Source organism: Halichoerus grypus, chromosome 1 (genome assembly GCF_964656455.1).
Source record: "Halichoerus grypus chromosome 1, mHalGry1.hap1.1, whole genome shotgun sequence".
NCBI classification, from domain to species: Eukaryota; Metazoa; Chordata; class Mammalia; order Carnivora; family Phocidae; genus Halichoerus; species Halichoerus grypus.
Window position 1 is genome coordinate 190,565,465 of NC_135712.1, and position 24,299 is coordinate 190,589,763.

Genomic DNA, 24,299 nt, shown 5'->3' on the forward strand with positions numbered 1-24,299 from the left:
AATAGATTTCTCCATCATTTATGAAGAAATATATGTATGAGAAGATCAAGCCAGCATAGACAAAGCAAGTTTAGGCCCAGGATGAATAACAAGGAGAAGATCCTTAGACACTCCGCAGTTCTCATCCTTTATTACAGATAGGCAAGCTGTTTCTTAGGAGACGTTCTAAGACCCGAGTGTTCTAAGACCTTTCTTGAGAATACAGTTACCTGCTAATCCCAGCTACTTTCCACAAGAAGGGAAAATTGTTTTGTGACAGGATTAGGGATTGCAGGCTCCATTTTAGAGATTTCCAGAGTCACTAAGTATAGCATGCCCTGCCTTCTACAGAGCCCTCATATCAGCCCAGCCTCTCCATCACCACTACCATTGCCTCAACACAGCCACGCCAGCACCTCTAATCCTGATCGTTCAACAGTCTCCTAACTGGCCTCCCTCTCTACTATCTCCACAGACGCTGCAGACACCACACAAACTCACATCCATGCCTTCTATCATGTGCCGTCGCTGATTCCCCTGAATCTCGTCATGCAAGGACCTCCTCAAAGACCCCGAATGGCAGAGATTAAGTTCTGGGCTACCATTATATCCCCAGCATCTACAGTGCCTACGGCAATAGCCCTAGATATGATGAGGAAGAAAGGAAGAGAGGCAGAACTATGACAGACCCACAGACAGATAGATCCCTCCTCTTCTGGGGATGCCTGGGTGGCTCAGTAGGTTAAGTGTCTGCCTTTGGCTCAGGTCAGGATCTTAGGGTCTTGGGATCAAGCCTCGAGTCACATTGGACTCCCTGCAGCAGGGAGTCTGCTGCTGCCTCTGCCCTACCCCCCCCCCCCAAGCTTGTACTCTCTGTCACGTGCGCTCTCTTTCAAATAAATAAATAAAATCTTTAAAAAAAAATCCTCTTCTGGCCTGTGCACAACCTAGAGCAGGCTTTCTCACCTTTACACAGGCTTCACTTCTACTGAAGGGGAAATCTCACCTCAGATAGTGATCTGTATATTGACCGTGATGATGACCAAACACTCAGGAAGAAACTCAACAGTTCAATCAGTCACTCAAATATTTTGTTTAAAAATACCAAATTTTGGGGGGACGCCTGGGTGACTCAGTTCGTTAGGTGTCCGACTCTTGATTTCAGCTCAGGTCATGACCTTGAGGTCTTGAAATCAAGCCCCCTGTCAGACTCCATGCTGAGCATGGAGCCTGCTTCTCTCTTTCCCTCTCCCTCTCCGCTCCCTCTCAATTGTTCTAAAAAAAAGTTTAAAAATAAAAAACAAAATTTGGGGAATGACTAGATATTTGGTTCTGTGTGGCTATAAATGGAAGGGTAGGGAATAGCTTACTGAAACTGAATGTAAGATATACATTCTCAGACAGCAAATAATGTCTTAAAATTATAATCTGCTTTTTGGAGTGCCTGGGTGACTCAGTTGGTTAAGCATCTGACTCTTGATTTTGGCTCAGGTCATGATCTTAGGGTCATGAGATCGAGCCCTGCATTGGGCTCCATGCTCAGTGGGGAGTCTTCTTGTCCCTCTCCCTCCCCCACTGTCCCTCCCCAGGCTTGCATATGTGCTCTCTCTTTCTCTCTCTTGCTCTCAAATAAATAAATAAATAAAATCTTTAAATTTATATATAGATATATATACTCTGCTTTCATTGATTTTTTCTGTCCTAAATTTATCATTTTAATATCCACTTATTTATTACATATTTAAGTAAATAAAACAAATTGGAAAAATCTACTATGGCAAGTATAAGCAATGATCACATTAGTTCTTTAAATTTCTTATTTTATAGCAGAAAAATCCACTAACTGAAAAAGCACTGTATTTCTCATTTCCATTATTTACTTTCACAGCCATTGATTTTATGTTTGTAGTTCCTCCTTTCTCAGATTTAAAAATTAAAATTTTTACTTTCCTAGGGATAATCTCAGAACTATGTACTTGTAAAATTCATGTAGCTTTCCAATTTCATGATGCTCATGTCTTATGGAAAAAAAATAGTTTCTATAATTGAAATTTTCATGTAAGAAAAATATTTCACAAAACAGGTCTATTATCTATTGCTCTTGAACAATAAAACTTCCCTACAATAATTTAAGACAAATATACTTTGATAGGCCAACTTATTTTTAGAGTAGCATTTCCCTGCTTAAATAAGCTAAATACTGTAAGTTCTAGCTATTTCTCTTCTCATGGAGTTAGCTCATTAGGAAGTCAAAGTGTACAATTCTTACGTAACTTCTGGTGGATCCTCTTCTTTCACATGCTCTTTTGAAATGACTATATTTTTAGTGACTACTTCCTGAATGGCTCTCTCGTAACTCAGTGGTAAAAAAAATATGCCTTACCAAGATCAGATACCACATAGCAAGGCATCTTAGCAAGCAATTTATACCTATTGCACTGCTGTTTTTAGTTACTCATATTTTTATTGCAGAATAAAATACTGTGTATATATATATATATATACTTTTGCTTTTATTCAGAGAATAAATGAACTTTTTAAGAACAGTTTTCAGTAGCTTATTCACCACAGATTTTGGCTCAATGTGGTTTCACTTTGTTCCCCTATGTAGGGTAACGACAGTATCCAGGGTTCCCCGAGCCCAACAACTAGTCCTTCAGGGTTAACTCAGCTAACATTAGAGAACACGTTGGGGAAGGCTGCAAGGCGGACAGATAAAGGACCTCTAAAAAGTGCCTACGCAGAAGCAGGAGCATCCGAAACCCAGAATTCCTTGGCAAAGCAGATAGATAGAAAAGACTTTCAAATGAGTGTGGTGCCTACGCCATGCCTTTCTCCCCCGGGAAGAAGTGAAGCCTCTCAGAAAACTCCAGATCCCGTTATCAAAGCAAAGGACCAACCAGCCCATCAAGTACCAGCTTCAATAAACAAAACCTCCCTAAAGGAGATCTCGGGGGAAAAGTTGAGACCGATTCCTGAAGTATCTGTAAGTGGCTTCGCTCTGGTTTGCATAGGCGGGAAGCACGTCCTGCTCTGTTCTGTTCTGTCCCACTTCACACGCGTTTTCAGCAGGACCTATTTTTCATCATTTGGGTGATCGGTAATGTATTTGCCTTCCTATTCAGATGTGTTTCAGATCAGTAGCAGCAGCTGTAAAAGAGTATATTGTACATCCCAGTGATAATAGAATGCCTCATGTTTTTAATGAGAAAGATAATTATCATAATAGTTTTTTTTTATTTCCCAGTCACTTCTCATAATTTTAGTTATCACTGCCTGCAAATTATAAATGAAGATCTTATTTTTGAGCCAAAAGCTTGCCAGTGAAATTGACAGATTTTCAATAACAATATACATTAGGAGCCATAAAAACATCATTATTCTGTTCACTTTCTGGTCTCTTTGCAGCAGTTTCCCAAATAATAAATGGTATGAGTGAAGGTTAACAGTAAAGTAGTGTCATTGAATAAATCCCTAGGCTAGTTTGGTGGCTATATTCATGTCCATCGGATTGCTTTTTCTCCTTCCTGTGTTAGTATTTCACTTCCTTCAGTCCCTCCATAGCTGCACTTAGAAACCAGAGAACAAATGAACTTATATTCCATGTCTTTAACACATTAAAGGTTTTCTGTATTTGTCATGTCCTAAGTATTCTGTATGTGTTACACTGTAAAGCTTTGGTTCAATTAGGTTGGGAGGATTGTTCCCTCACACAAGTCACAGACATATACATCATCATTAACAGAATAGCTAATATATCTTAAACCCTTGCCATGTGCCAGTCACTCTGCCAAGCCTTTTTTCCATGAAGCATTTCATTTAATCCTCACAGTGACCCTGAGAGGTAGAGACCTTCATCCTCATTTTTTTAGATGAGGAGACTGAGGTTCAGCGTGGTTATGCAGGGAGTTCAAGGACAACAGCTGGTTAGCTGAAGAGTTAGAACTTGAAGCTAGAGTGTCTGAGTCCAGAACTGCTGCCTGGGTCCACCGCGCTGGGCTGTATAAACATGTGCCGACTCTCATGTAAATGGCGGCCCCTCCTCAAGAAAGACCCAGATGAAACTGGAATGTGTGTTCTTCTTATTTCTCATGTTTGTATGCATGTGTGTATGCGTGCCCACAGGAACTTAGTGAATCACCTAACATAATGAAAATGGATTTGTTTTATGGTGATTTAGGATGAAAGTGGTCAGTAATATTTTTGCATGTTTTTCTTTTTTTCTTAAATATTTCTAAAACAAAAGTTCTACCTAACTGTATTTTTTTTTCCTTTGGTGTGCTCATAAGTAGAATGCAGCTAATAAACTAACCTTCCAGATTTATTCTATAATGCTGCTTCCCTTGACTGCAGCCAGAACTGGGCTGCCAAAAACGGAGCCAAAGCAAGTCTCTAAGAAGCCTTCCACTCCGTTCTCCCCTAATTTTTTTGCCACCACCCTTCTATTAGGTAAAATCTCTCATCCTAATATATCCAAAAGATTGCTTATTTTTAATCTTTCCATCTTTCTGTAGAAATAAAACCAGAGCACAAAAATCAGCTCGGACACTTGAGGCACAAATGGACTTTGAGTACCTGGCCACTTGGCCAAGTACACTGCCTGAAAAGTAGGGGAAAATGAAAGGTGGGAGAGAGAGCAAGAGACTTTCCCTTACCCATCCTCTTCATTTGAGAGGCTCTGGGGATGAGCCAGTTCACAGAGACTATTCGGGTTGCTCCAGGAGACCCTTGTCACAGCTGCTCGCTGCCGATTACAAAGCGCTCACCCGACTCCTGAGCCTTTGCCAGGCGCCCCCTGTGCGGCATCTGCCATTTTTACAGCTAAGGAGACTGACAGAGCGATCTCCTCAGAAGGATGGAAGAGGGAAGGAGCTTTATCTGTGTCGAGGGGATAAAGGCATGAAGGCACTGCTTACCATTTGTGCAGAGAGGTTTGACTTCAGTGTCAAAATTCAGGCTAGGAAAATGTGATCTCTAACATCCCACATGATCACTACAGTCTGTGGCTCACACTTGTGAATGTGATAACCTCAATTTAATAGGATGTAAAATTATGGAAGGCATCGGCACTCTGCCCCATACCAGGGTGAATTTACAGTGGGAATGGAGTGTTCTTCCAGAAACACCATTTACAAAAGAAATTCATGGTCATAGTGGAAGGGTGCTAATACTTGACATTCTCTCCATTTAATAACTGCAGCTAAGAATCTGAAACAAGTTTCCTCAAAAGAGTGCTATGTGCTTGCTAACTCCACAGAGGGATTTTTTCCCCCAGATCCCAGAAACCCATGGCGGTGACTTTTAATAATTTACTAATATTTAATTCACACAATACAGAATTCAGCCTTTTTTAGTACACTCATGGAGGTGTGCAACCATCACTACTCATCTTAGATCATTTTTATCACCCCCATTAATAGTCATTCCTCATTCATTGCTTCCCCCAAACTCCCAGAAGCCACTAATCAACTTTCTGTCGCTATGGATTTGCCTATCCTAAACAGTTCATATAAATGAAATCAGACAGTATGTGGCCTTTTGTGTCTCATTTCTTTCATTTAGCATAATGTTTTCAAGTTCCATCCATGTTGTAGCATTTCATTTCTTTTTATGCCTGAATAGTAATCCATTATATGGATATGCCATATTTGTTTATTCATCTATCAGTTGATAGTTCGTTGTTTCCACTTTTGGGCTATTATGAAAGATGGTGCTATGAACATTCATATGCACGTTTTTGTGTGGACATATGTTTTCATGTCTCTTGGGTACATACCTAGGAGTGGAATTGCTGGGTCATATGGAACTTGATATTTAACTTTTGAGGAACTGCCAAACTGTTTTCCAAAACAGCCGCACCATATTACATTCCCACGGGCAAGACAAGTTGAGGGGGTTTCTCCACATCTTAGTCAACACTTGTTATTGTCTGTCTTTTTCGTTTAAACCATCCTAGTGTGTGTGAGGTGGTATCTCATTGTAGTTTCGGTTTGCATTTCCCTAATGACTAAAGATGTTGAGCATCTTTTCATACCCTTATTAACCCATCTGCATATCTCCTTCAGAGAAGTGTCTATTCAAATCTTTGGCCTATTTTTTCATTGGATTATTTGTCTTTTTATTGTCCGGTTGTAAGAGTTTGGATACAAGTTCCTTGTCAGATACATGATATGCAAATATGTTCTCCCATTCTGTAAATTGTCTTTTCATTTCTTGGGGCTATCTTTTGAAGCATGGAAGTTTTTCATTTTCTGAAGTCCAATCTATCTATGTTTTTCTTCTGTTGCTTATGCTTTTGGTGTCATAGCTAAGAGCTATTGCCTAATCCAAGGTCACAGAGATTTATTCCTGTTTTCTTCTAAGAATTTTATAGTTTAACTCTTAAATTTTGTCCTATAATCCATTTCTAGCTAATTTCTGTCTCTAGTGGGAAGCAGGGGTTCAACTGCATTTTTTTTGCATGTGGATATTCACTTGCACCAGCACTATTGGTTGAAAGAGTATTTTTTCCCAATGAACTGTCTTGTCACCTTCTTTAGAAATCAGTTGACCATACATGTAAAAGTTTATTTCTGACTTCCCAGTTCTGTTCTATCTATATGTCTATCCTTACGCAGTATCACACTGTCTTGATTACTATAGTTTCATAGTAGGCTTTGAAATCAGGTAGTGTGACTCCTTCAACTTTGTTCTTCCTTTTCTGGATTGTTTTTGCATTTCCAAAGGAATTTGAGGATCAACTTGTCAGTTTCTGCAAAAAGGGCAGCTGAGATTGCATTACATCTATAAAACAATTTGGGGGATATATCTTAACATCTTAATAATATTAAGCCTTCCAATCCATGGATATCTTTCCATTTATTTGTGTCTTTCATTTCTTTTGGCAATGTTTTATGATTTTCAGCATACAAGTCTTGCACTTCTTTTGTTAAAGTTATTTCTAAGTATATTTTTTGATGCTATTGTGAATAGAATTGTTCTTAATTTTATTTTTTATTTGTTCATTTCTAGTGTTCATAGAAATGCAATTTATTTTTATATTGATTTTATATCTTGCAACCTTGCTGAATATTAATTAGTTCTAATAGTGTTTTTGTGAATACCTTAGGATTTTCTATATACAAAATCATGTCATTACAAATACAGATAGTTCTACTTCCTTTCCAATCTGGATGTCTTTATTTCTTTTTCTTGCCTAATTGCCCCCGCAAATGGATTTCATCTGAATGAAAATTTTTTCTTTCTTTCAAGATATTTAAGATTTAATACTTCAACTACTGTGGCCTAGTAGTGAATTCTAATGCAGACATGATGAGCTCAGTTAGGCCTGGAAGGATTCTACTGGTATGACACATGGGAAATGTACTAGATGCAAGAGGAAAATTTTAACAATTATCCTAGGATTGGAAGTCCATCTAATATTATATGAATACAGGTATGAAATTACCTCTGCTGGCTAACATTATGGTCCACATATGTAGAACAGTGACATGTATGGGGGTTTCTACCACCTAAGCTGGATTTCTAAAATAAAGGACTTCTAGGGGCGCCTGCATGGCTCAGTCAGTTAAGCGTCTGACTCCATTTTGGCTCAGGTCGTGATCTCAGGGTTGTGAGATGGAGCCCCATGTTGGGCTCCATGCTAGGCGTGGAGCCTGCTTAAGATTCTCTCTCTGCTTCTCCCCCCACTTTCCCTCTCTAAAAAAATTTAATTAATTAATTAAAATAAAATAATAAAATAAAATTAAAAAGGACTTCTAGGTGATGAGTTACGGCTGTTCTGGTTCTACTTCTGGACTGACAGCATCTTCTCTTGTGCTGAGTACCTGTCAGGCCAGATGTCCCCCCGGGTGCTAGAGATACACCAACCAAAACAGATGAGGCCTGTACCTTGATGGGGCTTATATCTGTTAGGAAATACAGACAATAAAGATGTACAAGCAAACACTATAAAGTGATGATAAGCTATGATAAGGGTGTGGGAAGACAAACACAAGGAGATGTAACAGAGAACAGTGTTGGCCAGAATGGTGAGTACTTTAGATGTTCTCTGACTGAGTAGGTGACATTTGAGCTGAGATCTAAAATTTAAGATGGAACCCGCCATGCAAAGAACCTGGGAATACTGTTTCAGGTGTCAGGAACAGGAGGTACAAAGCTTCTGAAATGGGCATCTTTGGGGATTAGAGGAGGCCCACATAGCTGGGGCATACGGGCAAGGGGAAAGTAGTGGAGGATGAGGTCTGAGCGGTACACAGGGCCCAGATCACGTAAGATCAGGATGGCCACAGTGAGGAAGGTGGCCTTTATTCCACTTGCAATGGCAAGTCTCTGTAGGGTTTGAAGCAAGGCAATAACATTTACATTCAAAAACTTCCCTCCTGCTGTGTCAAGGATGGGTGCAACGGGGCAGGAATAGAAACAAAGGAAGAAGCTGAGGCATCACTCTGATAGATCAGAATGGAGGTGAAGAAAAGTGGCAGATTCCCAGAATAACTAGGAGCTAGAACTGACAGGATATAGGGAAGAGGAAACAGGCAGAATCAAGGATGACTCTCAGGCCTGGGACCTGAGCAATAGGGAGGATGGTCATGTAATACGCTGGGCTCTGGGAGACTGAGCAGACCTGAGCCATCCACTCAGCCATCAAGGTACTGCAATCAGGAATTGAATTGTAAGTGGACACCCCATTGAAAATCTGCTCTCACATGGGACGCCTGGTGGCTCAGTCGGTGAAGTGTTTGACTCTTGATTTTGGCTCAAGTCATGATCACAGAGTTGTGAGATGGAGCCCTGAAGCAAACTCTCTCTCTCCCTCTCCCTCTGACCCTCCACCCCCCACCCATGATCACACGCTCCCTCTCTCTCTCTCTCACACATACATAAATAAATCTTGAAAAGGAAATCTGCTCTTGCAAAGTGCCGACATGAGGCGACTTTATGACAAGGGACAAAAGAAGATGCAGGAGAACTGTTCTCCTAATCCCCTGATATGCCAGAGTACTAGTAATTCTAAGGAACACTTACTGAAATTGACTTGCTAACTACTGGGTAAACTTCTTCCTTGCAATGTTTTATTCATTTTTAAATAGAGTTCCCTATTATTAAGTTCAAATATTTTTAATTAAGAAACAAGTACAGCCCTCTGGGTAGTATCATAACCATGTAGATATCTGGTAATTAAACTTTTCCACATGTATAACTGCATTCAAACAGTTCTGAATGAATCATTTTAAACCTGTAAATGTTATTATGTGCATCTTTAAACAAACAAACAAAAAAGACATATATAACAGGCTTTGTGGTTCCAGAAAAAGTTTGAGCTTATTGAAGAATGGTTATTTTCATAAGAAAAACAAAATACGCTACCAATTACAGTTTCAGGTATTCTAGGAAAAACAAGACATAAGTTTTTATAAGAAAAAAATTATAAAATGAATCCCATATAACTTTTGAGTTTAATTTTCACATTTTCATTTTTGAAAACTCAAAACTGAATTATGGAAGGACACTTTTAAAAGTGTTTTAAGCCATGGTATAATTTTTTTTAATTGTCAAGCCTTTTCCTTTGGATAATGAAAAAGGATTAGTTTGACTGCCTCTCTGATGAACTTGAGCCCATATTTTTTTGAAATAGAGGTTTACTAGTCTATGCAATTTGTACTCTACAAACTTAGAGGAAAATGAATTTGTAAATTATTTTAGAGTTTTAAAGGCATTGTTTCATTACATAAAGTTCTGCATTTTCTAGAGTATATAATACTCTGTGTTCAAAGGGAAGCCATCTGTCTCTCTTTGAATTTGCCACTCAAGTATGCTATTGGCAGCTGTCTTTCCAACAATACCCCATTGTTTAAAGACTTCATAAATGTCTGTCTGACCCCTGACTTCCTTCAGTTACAACAATATTCCATTGTTGCAAAACACCTGTTTGGGGGTCAGGTTACCCTGTGTGCTGTACGTATGTCGATCATCCTGGCCCCACTGTCCTCATGCTTTCCTGGGCCACCTGACAGACGTACAGCCTTCACCTTTGCCACCCTCGGGACCTTCCCCAAAGAGAGCCCTACGTTATGTCTATCTACATTTTCATTCTTCCGAGGAGTCAGAAGCAGTGGACACCATGGCTCAGAGCACCAGCTCAAATCAGGCAGACCTGGATTTTCATTCTGGCTTTGCTTCTTTTTACTTATGTGACCTTAGGCACATTTCTTAACTTCCTTGAACCTCAGTTACCTCATCTATCAACTCGAAGAAAATAATAATACTTATTCCATAGGGTCTTAATGAATATTAAATGAGATAGTCCATGTAGAGCACTTAGCCCATAATTCAACCAGATATTTTCTTCTACCTATGTGTGAGTAGTTAGAAATGTAAACCAGTGTGCCTAGCATTCTAAAGCAAACTTTTTCAAATTCAATAAAATTCCAGAAACTAATTATTGGTACTGCTCAATAGGGGATAGCTATGTGCGTTTCTTGTCCTCTGTTAAGAGTTGAATCAAGTGCTAACATAAGAGTGAATTAATGGGTCACTTCTGCCAGGTAATGTGCTGGTATTTTCTCAATGTTCACTGAAGAGAGAATAATATTTAGAAGCAGGACCTGGTATGTCTCCAGTCATTCCCCCAGAGAGCACCCTCTGTGTGCCTGCCTTATTCCCAGAGCTAAATTACAGATCTGCAGCTTCATGGCTGATGGGGTGAATTAAACGTGGACAGGACTAGTAGCAGTTTATAAACCATAGTGTTAACCATGGTAAGAATGTGTCACTTATTACATTGGACACTCCTACCAATCAGTGGTCTCTGAAGAAGAGTTTGTGATTTCATGTTTTGTCAAAACTATACTCTTCCCTTGCCTCTGAAAAAAACAACAGAGTCATTATCTCAGTTTTATCTGTCAATGCCCTGCTGGGGATATCGCTGAAGCTACAGAATTTGGTGATTAAATAACATTGGTGCTACCAGTAAAAGGATTTGCATTAAGCATAGAAATTTTCCGGGTGGAATTGGCTCCTAGCCCTCTTACTTTTGAATGTTTTTTTTCAGTCCAAATTTTTGCTGATGCTACAGAGTAGTTTCCTTTGAGTAAACAAACTCTTTGCATCTAGTGTCTAATTTAGTTGTTGACCAAGGCAAAATAGTCCAGAGTAGAAATATCTTAAAATAATTAAAAATGGAATTATGCTCCAAATTTTGGGTGATGATACGAAACTGCAAAAGTCATTAGGACATTTTCATATCTCCAAACAATGTGCCAGTTACTCTAATAAAAAGGAGCAGTTTCAGATTCTCAGAAGTTTCCGAAATTGTAGATAAAAAGACTTGACAAAAACTAAGAGACTATCAGAAGTATGAATCAATGAAAACACATTAGTTGTTTAGCTAACACACTATAACTTTTTACTGTCAGTTCTCCAATATTGTAATGCTAAGGTTAATATCCTACTAGTCAAATGTTTATTGAAGAAATCCATCTTCTTTGATGTCTTGGCTTTCCTAATTTTAAAGGAGCAAGTCATACTTGCCATTTTCCTATTTTATGGAAGAGGCCCTAGGCTGACAGTATTTCCTGACCCATTGAGATCAAGGTCTTTGATTCAAGAAACTTGTTTGTGAATTTAAGGATTTAGGCCACTTGCCATATGCCAAGCCCTCTACAAGGTGCCCCACTCTTTCTGTCCAGTCTCTATCTCCAGCCCTCACAAGAGACCTTATTTCTGTTTGACAGACCAGGAAGCAGAGAGACTTTAGCTAGTTCACATCTAGTAACTGTCAAACCCAAGAGTTTTGGCCAGAAAAGCTGGTTCACCTTCCACTAACCTGGACCACCATCCCCAATTAAAGATCACTGAAAAAGTTCTGTGATTGGGACACCTGGGTGGCTCAGTCAGTTAGGCATCCGACTCTTGACTGCAACTCAGGTCATGATCTCCACATCGTGAGATCAAGCCTCAGTGTGGAGCCTGCTTGGGATTCTCTCTCTCCTTCTCCCTTTGCCCCTCCCATCTCTCATCCCTCCAACCCCAACCCACTCTTGCGCACTCGTGCTCTCTCAAAAAAAAATTCTGCGATCATGTGGCAATTTAACTGCCACTGCCACTTTTAGCTTCGCAGTATTTTTTTTTTAATTTATTTGAGAGAGAGAGAGAGCACGTGCTCTGGGGTGGGGGGTGGAGCAGAAGGAGAGGGAGAAGCAGAATCCCTGCTGAGCAGGGAGCCCAATGCAGGGCTCAATCCCAGGACCCAGGGATCATGACCTGAGCCAAAGGCAGACGCTTAACTGAGCCACCCAGGCGCCACACTACATAGTATTTTGATATGGAAAAGCATGCACAGTTGTTGGTATATCTGTCATTACTGTATTACAACCAAAGTGTTTTACATTTTAAAACAATCTGAACTTAAAGTTATCATCTTCCCACTCCAGAAACATCAGTTGGCTTACCTCTGATATCTTCATTTCTGTAGGCAGGCACAGTAATTGTTTTCCTCCTGGTTCTTTAAATAATATTTTAAACTACCATGTATTGAATGACTACTGTGCTTACCCCATGTACAAGGCTACAGTCATCTTATAGATGGCATATCCTTGAATATAATATAAAACCTGTTCCATTTGGTGTTACTAGATTCCTTCTAGTCTATAGTTGATTGTTAAACTCAAGAAGTACCCACCACTAGATAGGTGCTGGGAAATTACAAATTGTTTATCAACTCACTTTAAAGTTAATTAAGAGTTCAGCTGTGGTTGTCGGAGAATTCTTTCTGAAAATTAGCAGGCTGACTACCGAGACAAAATGTACGGAAGTATATTGTGTAGAAGTCATGGATGAAAAGGGTGTTCTATACAAATATAGCACATCGATATTAGGATCTTTTTTTAAAAAATACTTTAGTGCTCCTCCCCTCCAAAAAAGAGAGCACCACGTCTATGAGGTAGAAAGCTACCCCTTTGTAAGGACTTTTGCCACTATCGGGTTTAAACTAGAATTCTCTACCTGAGACATTCTTAAGGGGTTAGTATGCAGAGATGATGAAGTGTGAATTGAGTCAGGGGTTGTGAAGTGTCTCCAGGTTACAAGCCAAAATGTTTGTGACAGACATCTCAGAGGTAGCATTGCGTCTGGTTAAGCCTTGGTCAATATGAACGCCATTGACATAAAACACGATCTATATTCTGACCAGTTCTGTCTTTCTAACAGCCTGCCTCCTGATTTCTGCTGTGTTAAGTTGACATAGCATCCCTTCAGTGCAGCAAAGTTTTTCAAGTTGTACTGTGGCTTGGTCTTTAAATTTCGATTTACCTCTTTGCATGGTGAAGAGGTATGCTGAAAGCTACCATACATTGGGAATGACTTATTTGCTCAAGCGTGTGTCACTTGAGGCTCATGCCTGAGATTTCTGTCTTCTCTTCATTCTTCTCTTCCTTGGGCCTGCGTCCCCAGTGAATCAGGGACAACTCTTTTGTGGGATATGTGCTCAGGAATTTGAAACAAGTCTTCAAGGGGTGCTAGTTGGTGAAGAGATGCCCTGGAACACTAATTTACCATCAGCTCGTATTTAAAATGTCAATGTAGCAATACTTTTACTGTCTGCAAATAGCAATAGAGAGGAGATTAATCTTCATATTAAAATGCCAGTTGAGGTTTAAAATTAGCTTTGGAAAATAGACTTCTACTTTTCTTGCTATGATGTTGAAGTTCAGAAAAACTTCTAAAACTTTCTAATTACAGCTTCAAAATTCTTAATAATACAAATTTGAAACTAGCAGTGATACTGACTCCCCAGCATTTACAAAATGCCTTTTTTGCCCCTACTAAGACGGTCCGGAGTAAGGTGTCCGTGATTAACAACTATTACTTCCTAGGAAATCTTTTTTGAGTCTTTGACTTCTTTGCCACTTTTGGTCATGGAGAAGTACACATCTCACAAACATACACTTTGATGAATTTTCACCAACTGAACAAATCCATGTGCCCATTATTCAGATCAAGAAAGAGAACAATGCCAGTGCCCCAGGAGCCCCATTGTGCTCCCTGCCTGTCAGTATCCCTTCCTGCCACTATCCCTTCACAACTTCCGCGGAAACCCCCAAGACTAGTTTTACCCATATATACCCTCTTGTGCCTGGTTTCTCTCACTTAGCATTTCTTTTATGAGATTCAATATATCACTTATTTCACTGCTGTAAAGTGTGCTACCATGTGACTTGTCACACCACTATTTATCCACTCTGCGGATGGGAGTTACTAAGAATATGTCTTTTTTATTTCTTTTTTTAAAATTCATTATTGAAGTATGGTTGGCATACAATGTATTAGTTTCAGGTGTATAATAGAGATTTGGCAATTTTTTACATTACTCAATGTTTACCATGGTAAACATAGTCACCATCTGTCATCATACAATAGTATTATTATTGACCAAATTTACGATGCTGCACTTTTCATCTCCATGACTTACTTATTTTATGACTGGTAGTTCATACCTCTTAATCCCCTTCACCTATTTCACCCATCCCCCCATCAATCTCCCTTCTGGCAACCACCAGTTTATTCTCCCTACTTAAGAGTCTGTTTGTTTGTTTGTTTGTTTTCTTTTTCAGATTCCACATATAAGTGAAATCATATGGTATTTGTCTTTCTCTGACATATCTCACTTAGCATAATACCCTCTAGATCCATCCATGTTGTTGCAAATGGCAAGATTTCATTCTTTTTTATGGCTAATATTCCTCTCTGTGTATGTGTGTGTGTGTACCACATTTTTATCCATTTGTCTGTCGATGGACACTTGGGCTGCTTCCATATTTTTGCTATTGTAAATAATACTGCAATAACCATAGGAGTGCATATATCTTTTCAAATTAATGTTTTTGTTTTCTTTGGGTAGAAAACAGTATGGAGATTCCTCAAAAAATAAAAAATAGAGATATCATATGATCCAATAAGAATATATCTTTTGATAGAATCATAGACTTTTAATAAGACTTGGCCAGGGAAGTGGAAGCCATTTGGGCTTAAAAGGTTTAGATTGCTTTCTAGGTATTCCCGGGGCACCTGGGTGGCTCAATCGGTTAAGCATCTGCCTTCGGCTCAGGGCATGATCTCAGGGTCCTGGGATCGAACCCCGCATCGGGCTCTCTGCCAGCAGGGAGTCTGCTTCTCTCTCTCACTCTCCCTCTGTGTTCTCTCTCTCTCTCAAATAAATAAATAAATTCTAAATTCTAAGTATTTCCATTCTTGTTATTTTGGAACTCTGTTGCTGATTTCATTTCTGAAACAGTATGTATAAGTATTTCTAGTTTACTTAATGCTTTCTATGAATGTAAGCTCTGTACTTCCAGCTTGTCCCATGTTGTTCTGCCTGATGGTTAGAATATGCTGCCATATCACCCTTCTTATCCTTCGAGGTCCAGCATAGAGACCCATCTCCTCCATGAAGCTTGACTGATCCTACAAGAGGTGACCTCTCTCTTTTCTGAAATGCCAGACTATTTGGTCCATCTCCCTTTCCTTACATGCCTTTTACTTTTTGTTCTGTTCTAACAGCCACCATCCCCTTTGTAGTAGCAGTTTCTGTGTCTTGTTAAAAGAACACAAAGAGTCAGGGATAGTTCGGTAGACCTTTATTTAGAGTTTTTTTTACATGGTGTCCCCTATGCTCTGGTGTCAGGCCCTGTCACAATGCAGAGCTGATTCAGAAAGAGAGTCTCAGAGATTTTATAGGTTCTAGAATGAGAATAACAGCCCAATTTTCTCCCAATTTTATTACTCTCCTATCCATATAGAATGGAATGAGTTTCTTCACCTGATCTTATTAACCCATGGCCATGTCTCATTTTGGCTCTACACCACCATTGTGAACTTAGCCTTAGAACTTAGAACAGTTCAGTAAAACCAGTTCTTATCTGAGGCTTACAACATTCTATAGGCACATGTTTGATGGATTAAGCTATTCTGCCTTAATATCTTGAGAAGAGAAATTAGGCAAAGAGCATCAAGTTGTAAGGTTACTTTTGTTTGTTGTGTTTTATCATCTTGCTGGAATTACCCGTTTTCCTTTTAATCATCATCAAGACTCTGTGTGATGAACTAGTACTATACCCAGTTATATGCTACATTTTTTTTTTTTTTTAAGTAGGCTTCATGCCCAGTGTGGAGCCCAACACAGGGCTTGAACTCACAACCCTGAGATCAAGAGTCAGACACATAACCAACTGAGCCACCCAGGTACCCCTTATGCTGCCTTATTTTATGCTCATTTCTTTCTTTTTTTTTTTTTTTAAGATTTTATTTAGTTATTTGACAGAGAGAGACACAGTGAGAGAGGGAACACAAGCAAGGGGAGTGGGAGAGGGAGAAGCAGGCTTCCCGCAGAGCAGGGAGCCCGATGCAGGACTCGATCCCAGGCGGGACTCGATCCCAGGACCCTGGGATCATGACCTGAGCCGAAGGCAGACGCTTAACGACTGAGCCACCCAGGCGCCCCTGCTCATTTCTTTCTAGCTCTTGATTGTCCTACTAGATTGTAAGGCCTGTGAAAGCAAGGGCCATATCTCACTTCTCTCTCTGACTTCACTGTGTTAGGCTTCTAAAAATGTCTGAAGATCAAAAGAAGATGAGTGGTTCGACTGGTTTCATGAGGGAAGAACTTGCTTGGGAATCTGAGCACAGCTGAATTGTATAGCCTAGAGCCCATTACCTCCTTCCTAAAACAAATCCGACTGATAATGTCTCCCTTCTTTCCTACAAGGATATTTTGAGACAAAATTGGGTTATACGTAACATTTTGAATCTTTTGGAGATAGAATTAGATAGGACACTTGTCTCTCACAAGTTGTATAATTTAGTTAGATGCCATCTTGTGCTGGAGTCCCCTTTAATGTGAAGACTTTCTTGCAAGCCTTCTTTTGAAAAATATATAATTTAAATGATTTAGCCTTTCAGGTGATTTTGAAATGGTTTAAGAGATTACGAATCAAGACTGTATCGGGGGACTAAGTTAATTACCTGTCTCTGCCACCAGTTGCTCCATCCATGACCCTGGAAAAAGTCACTTCTTTCTCTCTGCTCATTTTTGCCTGCTCTTCCAACGTGTTGTCAGAATACATTTTACTGTTGTAGGAAATAAATCCATGGAAATTCAGAGTTCTGAGCAGATTGAGCATCAACAGTTCCTGGCCCATAATAGGGTCTCAGTAAGTATTTGTAGGTACTTACTAATGAATGAACTGATCGGTGCATTTCCAACACTGCAGATGACTGCAGTATTCCCGGCAGGCGCCATTTCCCCAGCCTCTGCTTCAGTACTTCCAGTGGTGGAGAGACTTCACTCCCTCTGAAGACCACTCATTCACTATGTTAACAAGTTTAATTACCATCAATGCCACCTTGGGCTCCTGCGAGGCGTCTTCCAAATCTGCGGGGCAGTTAGTCACTGCCAAGCTGCTTTCCTCAAGCATCTTAGACATATCTGTGTTGTAGTGTTGATCTGGGTATATATAACACTCTGACTTACAATGCCTGTTATGTCTCCCTTTCTTGACTGTGAGCTCCATGAGGACAGGGGTGGGTGTCTTATTTTCTTTATACTCCCAGCTCCTGACATAGTACAGAATAGATGAGAGACTGGGGGAGGGGAGAACAGAGAAAATGAGAAGAAAGAACAATAATAACAGGGAGCACATGTATTGATGGCCAACTCAGCGGTCCTCCTAAGAAGGATGTACTCACCCAAGGAGGTGTGCACCAAAAACCATCCATTGGGCTTGAAGAAAATATTGAAATTATTCCCATTTTTTTAAGCTCAACCATTTTAATTTCTATTTTTCTGTATGTTTTATACTATGCGTACTAGTTTAATATAGCTATACATGTGTTTTGTTTATTTTTATTTATTTTTAAAGATTTTATTTATTTATTTGACAGAGAGTGAGAAAGCACAGGCAGGGGGAACGATAGTGGGAGAGGGAGAAGCAGGCTCCCCGCTGAGCAGGGAGCCTGACGTAGGGCTCAATCCCAGGACGCTGGGATCATGTCCTGAGCCGAAGGCAGACACTTAACCAGCTGAGCCACCCAGGTACCCATGTGTTTCATTTATAAACAAACATATATTAGAAGGTACATACGCAAACATTTTTTCATAAAGGTGCACATCATAAGTTTGGAGACCCTTCATATAGCTGTTTGTCAGGTACTATGCTAAGTATTTTACATGCATTATTTCATTTAGCCCATTGAAAATCAAGTGAGGTATATACTATAGTTCCATTTTACAGATGAAGAAACTGAGGCACGGAGAGGTTAATTTGCCCAGTCACATCCAGCTGGTAACTGGTGGGACAAGGGCCCAGACCCAGATCTGTCTGGCTTAACCACTTCCCATTCTCTCTTGTTTTCTGTCCTAACACCTAGGGTTGTACCTGAGGCACAGTACAGGTTTGTAGATTAAATACATAAAATGAATGGATGAATTAATCATACTTAGTACATCTTAAAGCTTTCTCAAGGAAAACTGTGAAAATGAAAATAAAATTTCCTTTCTCACTGTAAAGGTGTGTTGGCAACAACAAGCCAAATGACATGCCCAGGTGACACAATGGAACACTTCATTCCATTTCTTGGCAGAAAAACTGAAGCGAAGCCCAGCAAGTCACTGTTTACCGCTGAGCCTGAAGTCGGGCTGCTAGTCTTGTTTTCACATCTGATGACGGAACTACCTTGTTTTTATGGAGCTATAACTCATATACCCTAGGAATCAGCTTTTTAAAGAGTACAGTTCAGTTTTCAGTATATCCACGAAATTCTGCAGCAACTTAATTTCAGAACGTATGCATCACCTCCCAAAGAAACTACACACCCACTGGCTACACACCCATTCCTGCTCTCTCTGTCCTGGGCAAACACCAGTCTGCTTTCTGTCTCTATGGATTTGCGCATCCTGGACATTTCATATAAGTGGGATCATACAATCTGTGACCTTTTGTCTCTGACTTCTTTCACTTAGCATAATATTTTCAAGGTTCATCCATGTTGTAGCGCGTGTATCAGTACTTTGTGACTCTTCATGGGCAAATTACGTTCCATTGTGTGGATAAACAAGAATCTGTCCATCAGTTGATGGACATTTGGTTGTTTCCACCTTCTGACTGTTATGAATGGTGCTGCTGTGAACATTTGTGTTCAAGTTTTTGTATGAACATATGTGTTCAATTCTCTTGGATATATACCTAGGAGCAAGTTGCTGGGCCACATGGCAGATGTTTAACATTTTGAGGAACCACCAAACTGTTTTCCAAAGTGATGGCACCATTTTACATTTCCACCAGCAGTGTGTGAGGATTCCAATTTCTTTACATCCTCACCAACGCTTGTTGCTATCAAACTTTTGTATAATAACAGTCCTAGTGGTTGTGAGTGGGATTTCACTGCGGTGATGATTTATATTTCTCTAATGACAGTGATGTCAAGTATCTTTCCTTGTGTTTATTGCTCCCCCAAGTATTTCTTCTGAATTCAAATTATTGCTATTTTTCTTTTTTTTTAGTGTCTTTCATTGAAATATAAATTTTGTTCTTATGCTATCTGTTTTGTCCCAGGAACTCTCAAAACATATTAAATATTCATGAAATATCCTATTAGGGATTGCATAGTCTCTCAGGGTGCCAGGCGGCTGGAGCCATGAGTTGTAAAAATTTAAATGAGTTTCCACCAGCAACTTTCCAGAAACTCTCTACGTTACATTATTAGATCATAAGCTTTGATAATCCCAAAATTATGGTAATGATAGTGCTTTATTTAAAAGTTCATAGGAACACCAAGACTTTTTTTTAATTATATTTTCTTAACTTTTTATATCCCTGTGAGGCAGAAAAGAAGAGAAGGCAGTAGCTGTCTCAAAGGGTCCTCCGAGAAAGTAAGTGTAGAGATTTGAATATCTAAAAAATTCTAATGTGTCATGAAACAAACCTTTTATCTTTTTAGAGAGGGAGGTGGAGGGCGGGGAGAGAGAGAGAGAATCCCAAGCAGGTTCCATGCCCAGCGTGGAGCCCGATGCAGGGCTTAACCAGCTGAGCCACCCAGGCACCCCATGAAATAAACCTTTTTGAGCACAACCAATGTTTGCAGATGGATAAGAAAATTTCAAGATTGTTTTTAAGTTATGTGGCAGTCCTGGATATAAATCAGTACTCAAGTGTGATGCTAACATTTCAGCGATGTTGAAATTAACCTTTGCTATCAAACTTGGTTTAGATCACAGAGAAAGGAAAGGTTTTGAAAATTCCATATGACAATTTCTTCCCTGTACATTGAAAGAATATTTACATTAGCCTCTAAAGATTTGTAGTAGTATTCATGGGGGGAAAAAAATGCCTGACAGATTACATGTATAGTAAAGTCCATATTAGTGTAAGTGTTTATTATAGCTGTGAGGTCTTTCTGGCTTTCAGAACTTACATGTTCCCATTTTAAGATTAAATTTTATTTGATGGCTTTTATCAGCATTAGTCATTCTCAACCTACTGTAAGTTGAATGTATTTGGTCATAATGTTCACAGTGATGAAATTCATCAGTATTCTTGAAACTGGACTTTTATATGGGAAGTGATTTTTCTTTTTAAAAAAACTTTTTGAATTTTTGTTTAGTCAAATACTGGTCAAGCACCAGACATGGGAAATACGTGAATGTAAGGCAGTGTTTGCCTTTGTAGAGCTTGTAGACCACCCGCAAATGCCAAAACCATTAGGTAATTGCAATTTTGATGAATGCTAGAAATGAACACCTTCTGATTCCAGGAGAACACTTAGTGGAGGGGCCGCCCCAGTTTGTGCTTGTCAGAAAAAGCTTCCCTGGGAGATGACACAATGTGGGACCTAAAGGGCGCCTAGGAGTTAGCCACCACATGGGCCTCACAGGCTAGCACTAAGGCAGACACGAGCTTGATGCTCTCGAGGACTTTAATGAGCGTGGCTGATATGCCAGGAGCAAAAAGACAAGGTGAGGCAGGGCGGGGGGCAGGCGTTGTATAAGGGCACGTTAAGGATCTGGGCCTTGGTCAGTGGAGAGCCACCGAAGGGGTTAAGGCTGTACAGTAGCATGTGTTGGTGATCTATAAATTAAGAACGGGCAGTGACCCTTTGCTCCGTCCCTTTCTTCTCTCTTGTTCAGGAATATGATTGGAGAAACTATCAGCCCAGCCAGATGAGTGAATCTGAGTTGCAAATGCTAGCAAGCCTGCGGCGGCAACAGAATGAAGAACTGGAGGACCCAGGGGCTCCCCACGGCCTGAGCGCATCCCAGGTTGACAACTGTAACGTCAGCATTAGTACCAGCAGCGACGACACGACCACCTGGAACTCCTGCCTGCCACCAGTGAGTCCAGGGCTCTGGGTCTTTGTGTACTGCCTTAACGAGGAGCAAACTTCTTTCAACAAAGCCCAGCCTTGCCTGGGAAACCTAGGGCCAACATGAGAACGCTGCCCATGAGAAATATTCGGAGCCCACTCAGGAGCACCTGGCTGGCTCAGTCAGTGGAGCAGGCAACTCTTGATCTTGGGGTTGAGTTCAAGCCCCGCATTGGGTGTAGAGATTACTTACAAATAAAATAAAAGAAAGAAATATTCAGAGCCCATTCTGAATTAGTGTTTTAGGTCTGAGGGCATTGTCTTTTCTTAAGCTGTCTTACTTACCTTCAAATAATGGATGTTCATTATGTGGTGATATATACGAACATACATTGAAAGCAAAAAGGAATCATTTTACTGTCAATTCTGGGTCTTTCACTGTATCCGCAGCTCCTAGCATAGGCCTGGCACATAGAGAGGGCTCAGTATTTGTTAAATGAATGAACAAAAAAGATGTTTGCTGCTCCCAGTATCTGAGGGCCGTGATAGGCACTGCAGACAATTCAACAGCTTATCTTTTCCCGTATGTTTATACAGTTAAAGCACTTTTAAATATGGCCCATCATCCTCACAATGGACCAGCCGAGGAGTTGGATCAGGTCAAAGTCTTCCTGTCTTTCAGGTGGAGAAACTAAACTCTCCTGGGCCCAAGCTTCCACACCTGGTCAGTGGTGGAGCCCAGAGCAGAGCCCGGTGTTTTGACTCAGTCTATTTTCCCCACTTCTGGCCTTGGGGATCTTATGGCTGAATTGGAAAGACAAAGTGGAGACACTGATAGAACAGTCCTATACAGCTTAAAAAATCATAAGGCAGAATAGTAAAATCAGTATTTTAATAGTGGTATTTAAAGCTGCTATTTCTTTAAACACCTAGAGACATTTTAAGACCTCCATGAACCCAAGGAAATTTACTTATAATTTACTTATATTTACCTATAAGGCCACATTCAACGTCAAATCAAACATATTAAAATACACTTTCATCCAACAGTAAATATTACTTTTTTACTGTATAATTTTTGAAGGGAAATATAAAATTTATTTATATTTATATAAAATTAGGTAAAGGCTGAGTTCAAGTGTAGTTGACAGTAGATAATGTATGTTTTAAGAATCTAATTAAATATTTATTAATTTTACAATTTTCTTTCCGAGAAATTTTTTTTTCAAAGTCTCCAGCATCTTTGTAGACATTAGCAATCTCGGAGGCTCTGGCACTGGGCTTTCTATGTGTTACCTAACTCAGTCCTTACTGCTATCTTATGTGGTAAGCACTGTTGAGTTCCCAATTCCAGATGAGAAAATTGAGGCTCTTGAGTGTAGTGATTCAGACTTAGCTTGGCATGACTCCTCTGAGTTTGAGCTCCTAACCACCATGATGGGGTGACTTCTGTGTGTGACTTAATTTGCCAAATGGGTACCATGGATATCCAGCAGATGGTGACATTTCTGCTCTGGAAAGTACATACACGTCTTCATGGAGGAGGAATTCAGATTGACTCTAAGGCAATGTAGGGAAAGAAGGATGTTTTCATGAGTGTTTTTTTATCCCTACTTTGCCCACCCTCCAGGCTTCCCTTGCCTCAGTTATGTTTTCATTAAACTAAATGATCAAACATGCATAAGGCCTCCAGCAGCTTTGGTGCCAAAGAGTATCTACCCATCCAACAAGAACACCCCTGTGTGCTGGTTACTCAGAGTAGGCTTGTAGCAGATCTAAGAACATTAAGAGTAAGTTGCAGATTTTTGCCAATGCAATTTACAATGGAATTGAAATATTGCCTTTCTTATAAAATATTCCTCAGCAGTCAGTTAAATGGAAAGTAAGAAAGAGAACAGTGGCCTCCTGAACGAGCTCATTCTGTCGTGAAGTAGCTTGGAGACCAACATTACAAAGGGCAAACCGAGGAATGATTATTTATGGACTGAAAAGGCTGAGCTCTTGGTTGCCCTGGATACCGTGTTCTCATCACTGTCCTGTGCTGGCAAGGACTAGAGTCCTCATGCACAACAACTACTCCGCTCCAAAAGTATACAGCCAAAAATAACACCATTGGTAATGAACTTAATAACCCCTCCGTTTGACCAAATGAGAAATTGAAAACAGTCTATTTTTTAGACAGAGAAAATAATTGAAAAGCCCACTTTTGGTATTCATAAGATATGTTTATTACTGCTTCAAATTCAGTCTATTTCAATATTGGAACTATCACCAAATGGAAAATTGCATTTCTTAATGAACTCTGCATCTTGTTGCTCATATAGAGTTTAAATAGAGCAATTTACAAGAACTATTGTGGTCTTTCTGAGAGCTCATGCCTTTCTCTTTAGAAGTTGTACAGGGAGAGTGAAAAAGAAGAAATGAATGAACTCATAACTTTATTTAACACAATGGTACCTTGCTTTTCATGTATCTCAGTGGCGCTGCCGCCATCCACAGTGACACTCCACCAGAAATTTGGAGTATATCTCTACTTCTCCCACTGCTTCATTTCCAAATCCTAAGAATCCTCGGGATTTTACCCCTCCCTACCTAACACCATAACCTTGGCACTTTACTTTTCATCCACGTTCCCTCAATAGGCTCCTGGTACCTCCCTCCCATCCAAGCACCTAATGGTGAGGAACATCTGCTCTGAGGTCAAATGGCCAAGGTTCAAATCTAAGCCGTGACCTTTTAAAACACTTGGCACTATATCTGAGACATAATAAGTAATTAATTTAGTAAATTAAGGTTATTTGTCATTATTATTCACACTAGTGATCTTCCTAAAGCCCGGATCTAATCTTACCTCTTCCCTGCATAAAGCCTTTCCTAGTTCCCATTGGCTCTTTGGCTTGGCATACAGGGCCCCCCATGGTGTGAGACCTGCTCCCCTTCCCCAGCTCATCTCTCACTGTTCCTCA

The 24,299-nt window shown here is 40.0% G+C and overlaps 1 protein-coding gene across 12 annotated transcripts in view; it reads left to right on the forward strand.

The window, feature by feature from the left end:
- Positions 1-24,299, forward strand: part of CFAP20DC (CFAP20 domain containing) — a 255,701-nt gene that overhangs the window by 176,529 nt on the left and 54,873 nt on the right. For 6 of the 12 annotated variants that reach the window (XM_036071785.2, XM_036071788.2, XM_036071791.2 and 3 more), the window contains 3 exons: positions 2,591-2,965; positions 19,859-19,903; positions 21,158-21,361. In XM_036071785.2, the coding sequence (XP_035927678.2) occupies positions 2,591-2,965; positions 19,859-19,903; positions 21,158-21,361 (624 nt within the window). Of the gene's footprint in view, positions 1-454; positions 1,040-2,590; positions 2,966-19,858; positions 19,904-21,157; positions 21,362-24,299 lie in introns of those variants that run through there. The other 6 variants (XM_036071797.2, XM_036071798.2, XM_036071787.2 and 3 more) reach the window with 5 other exon arrangements.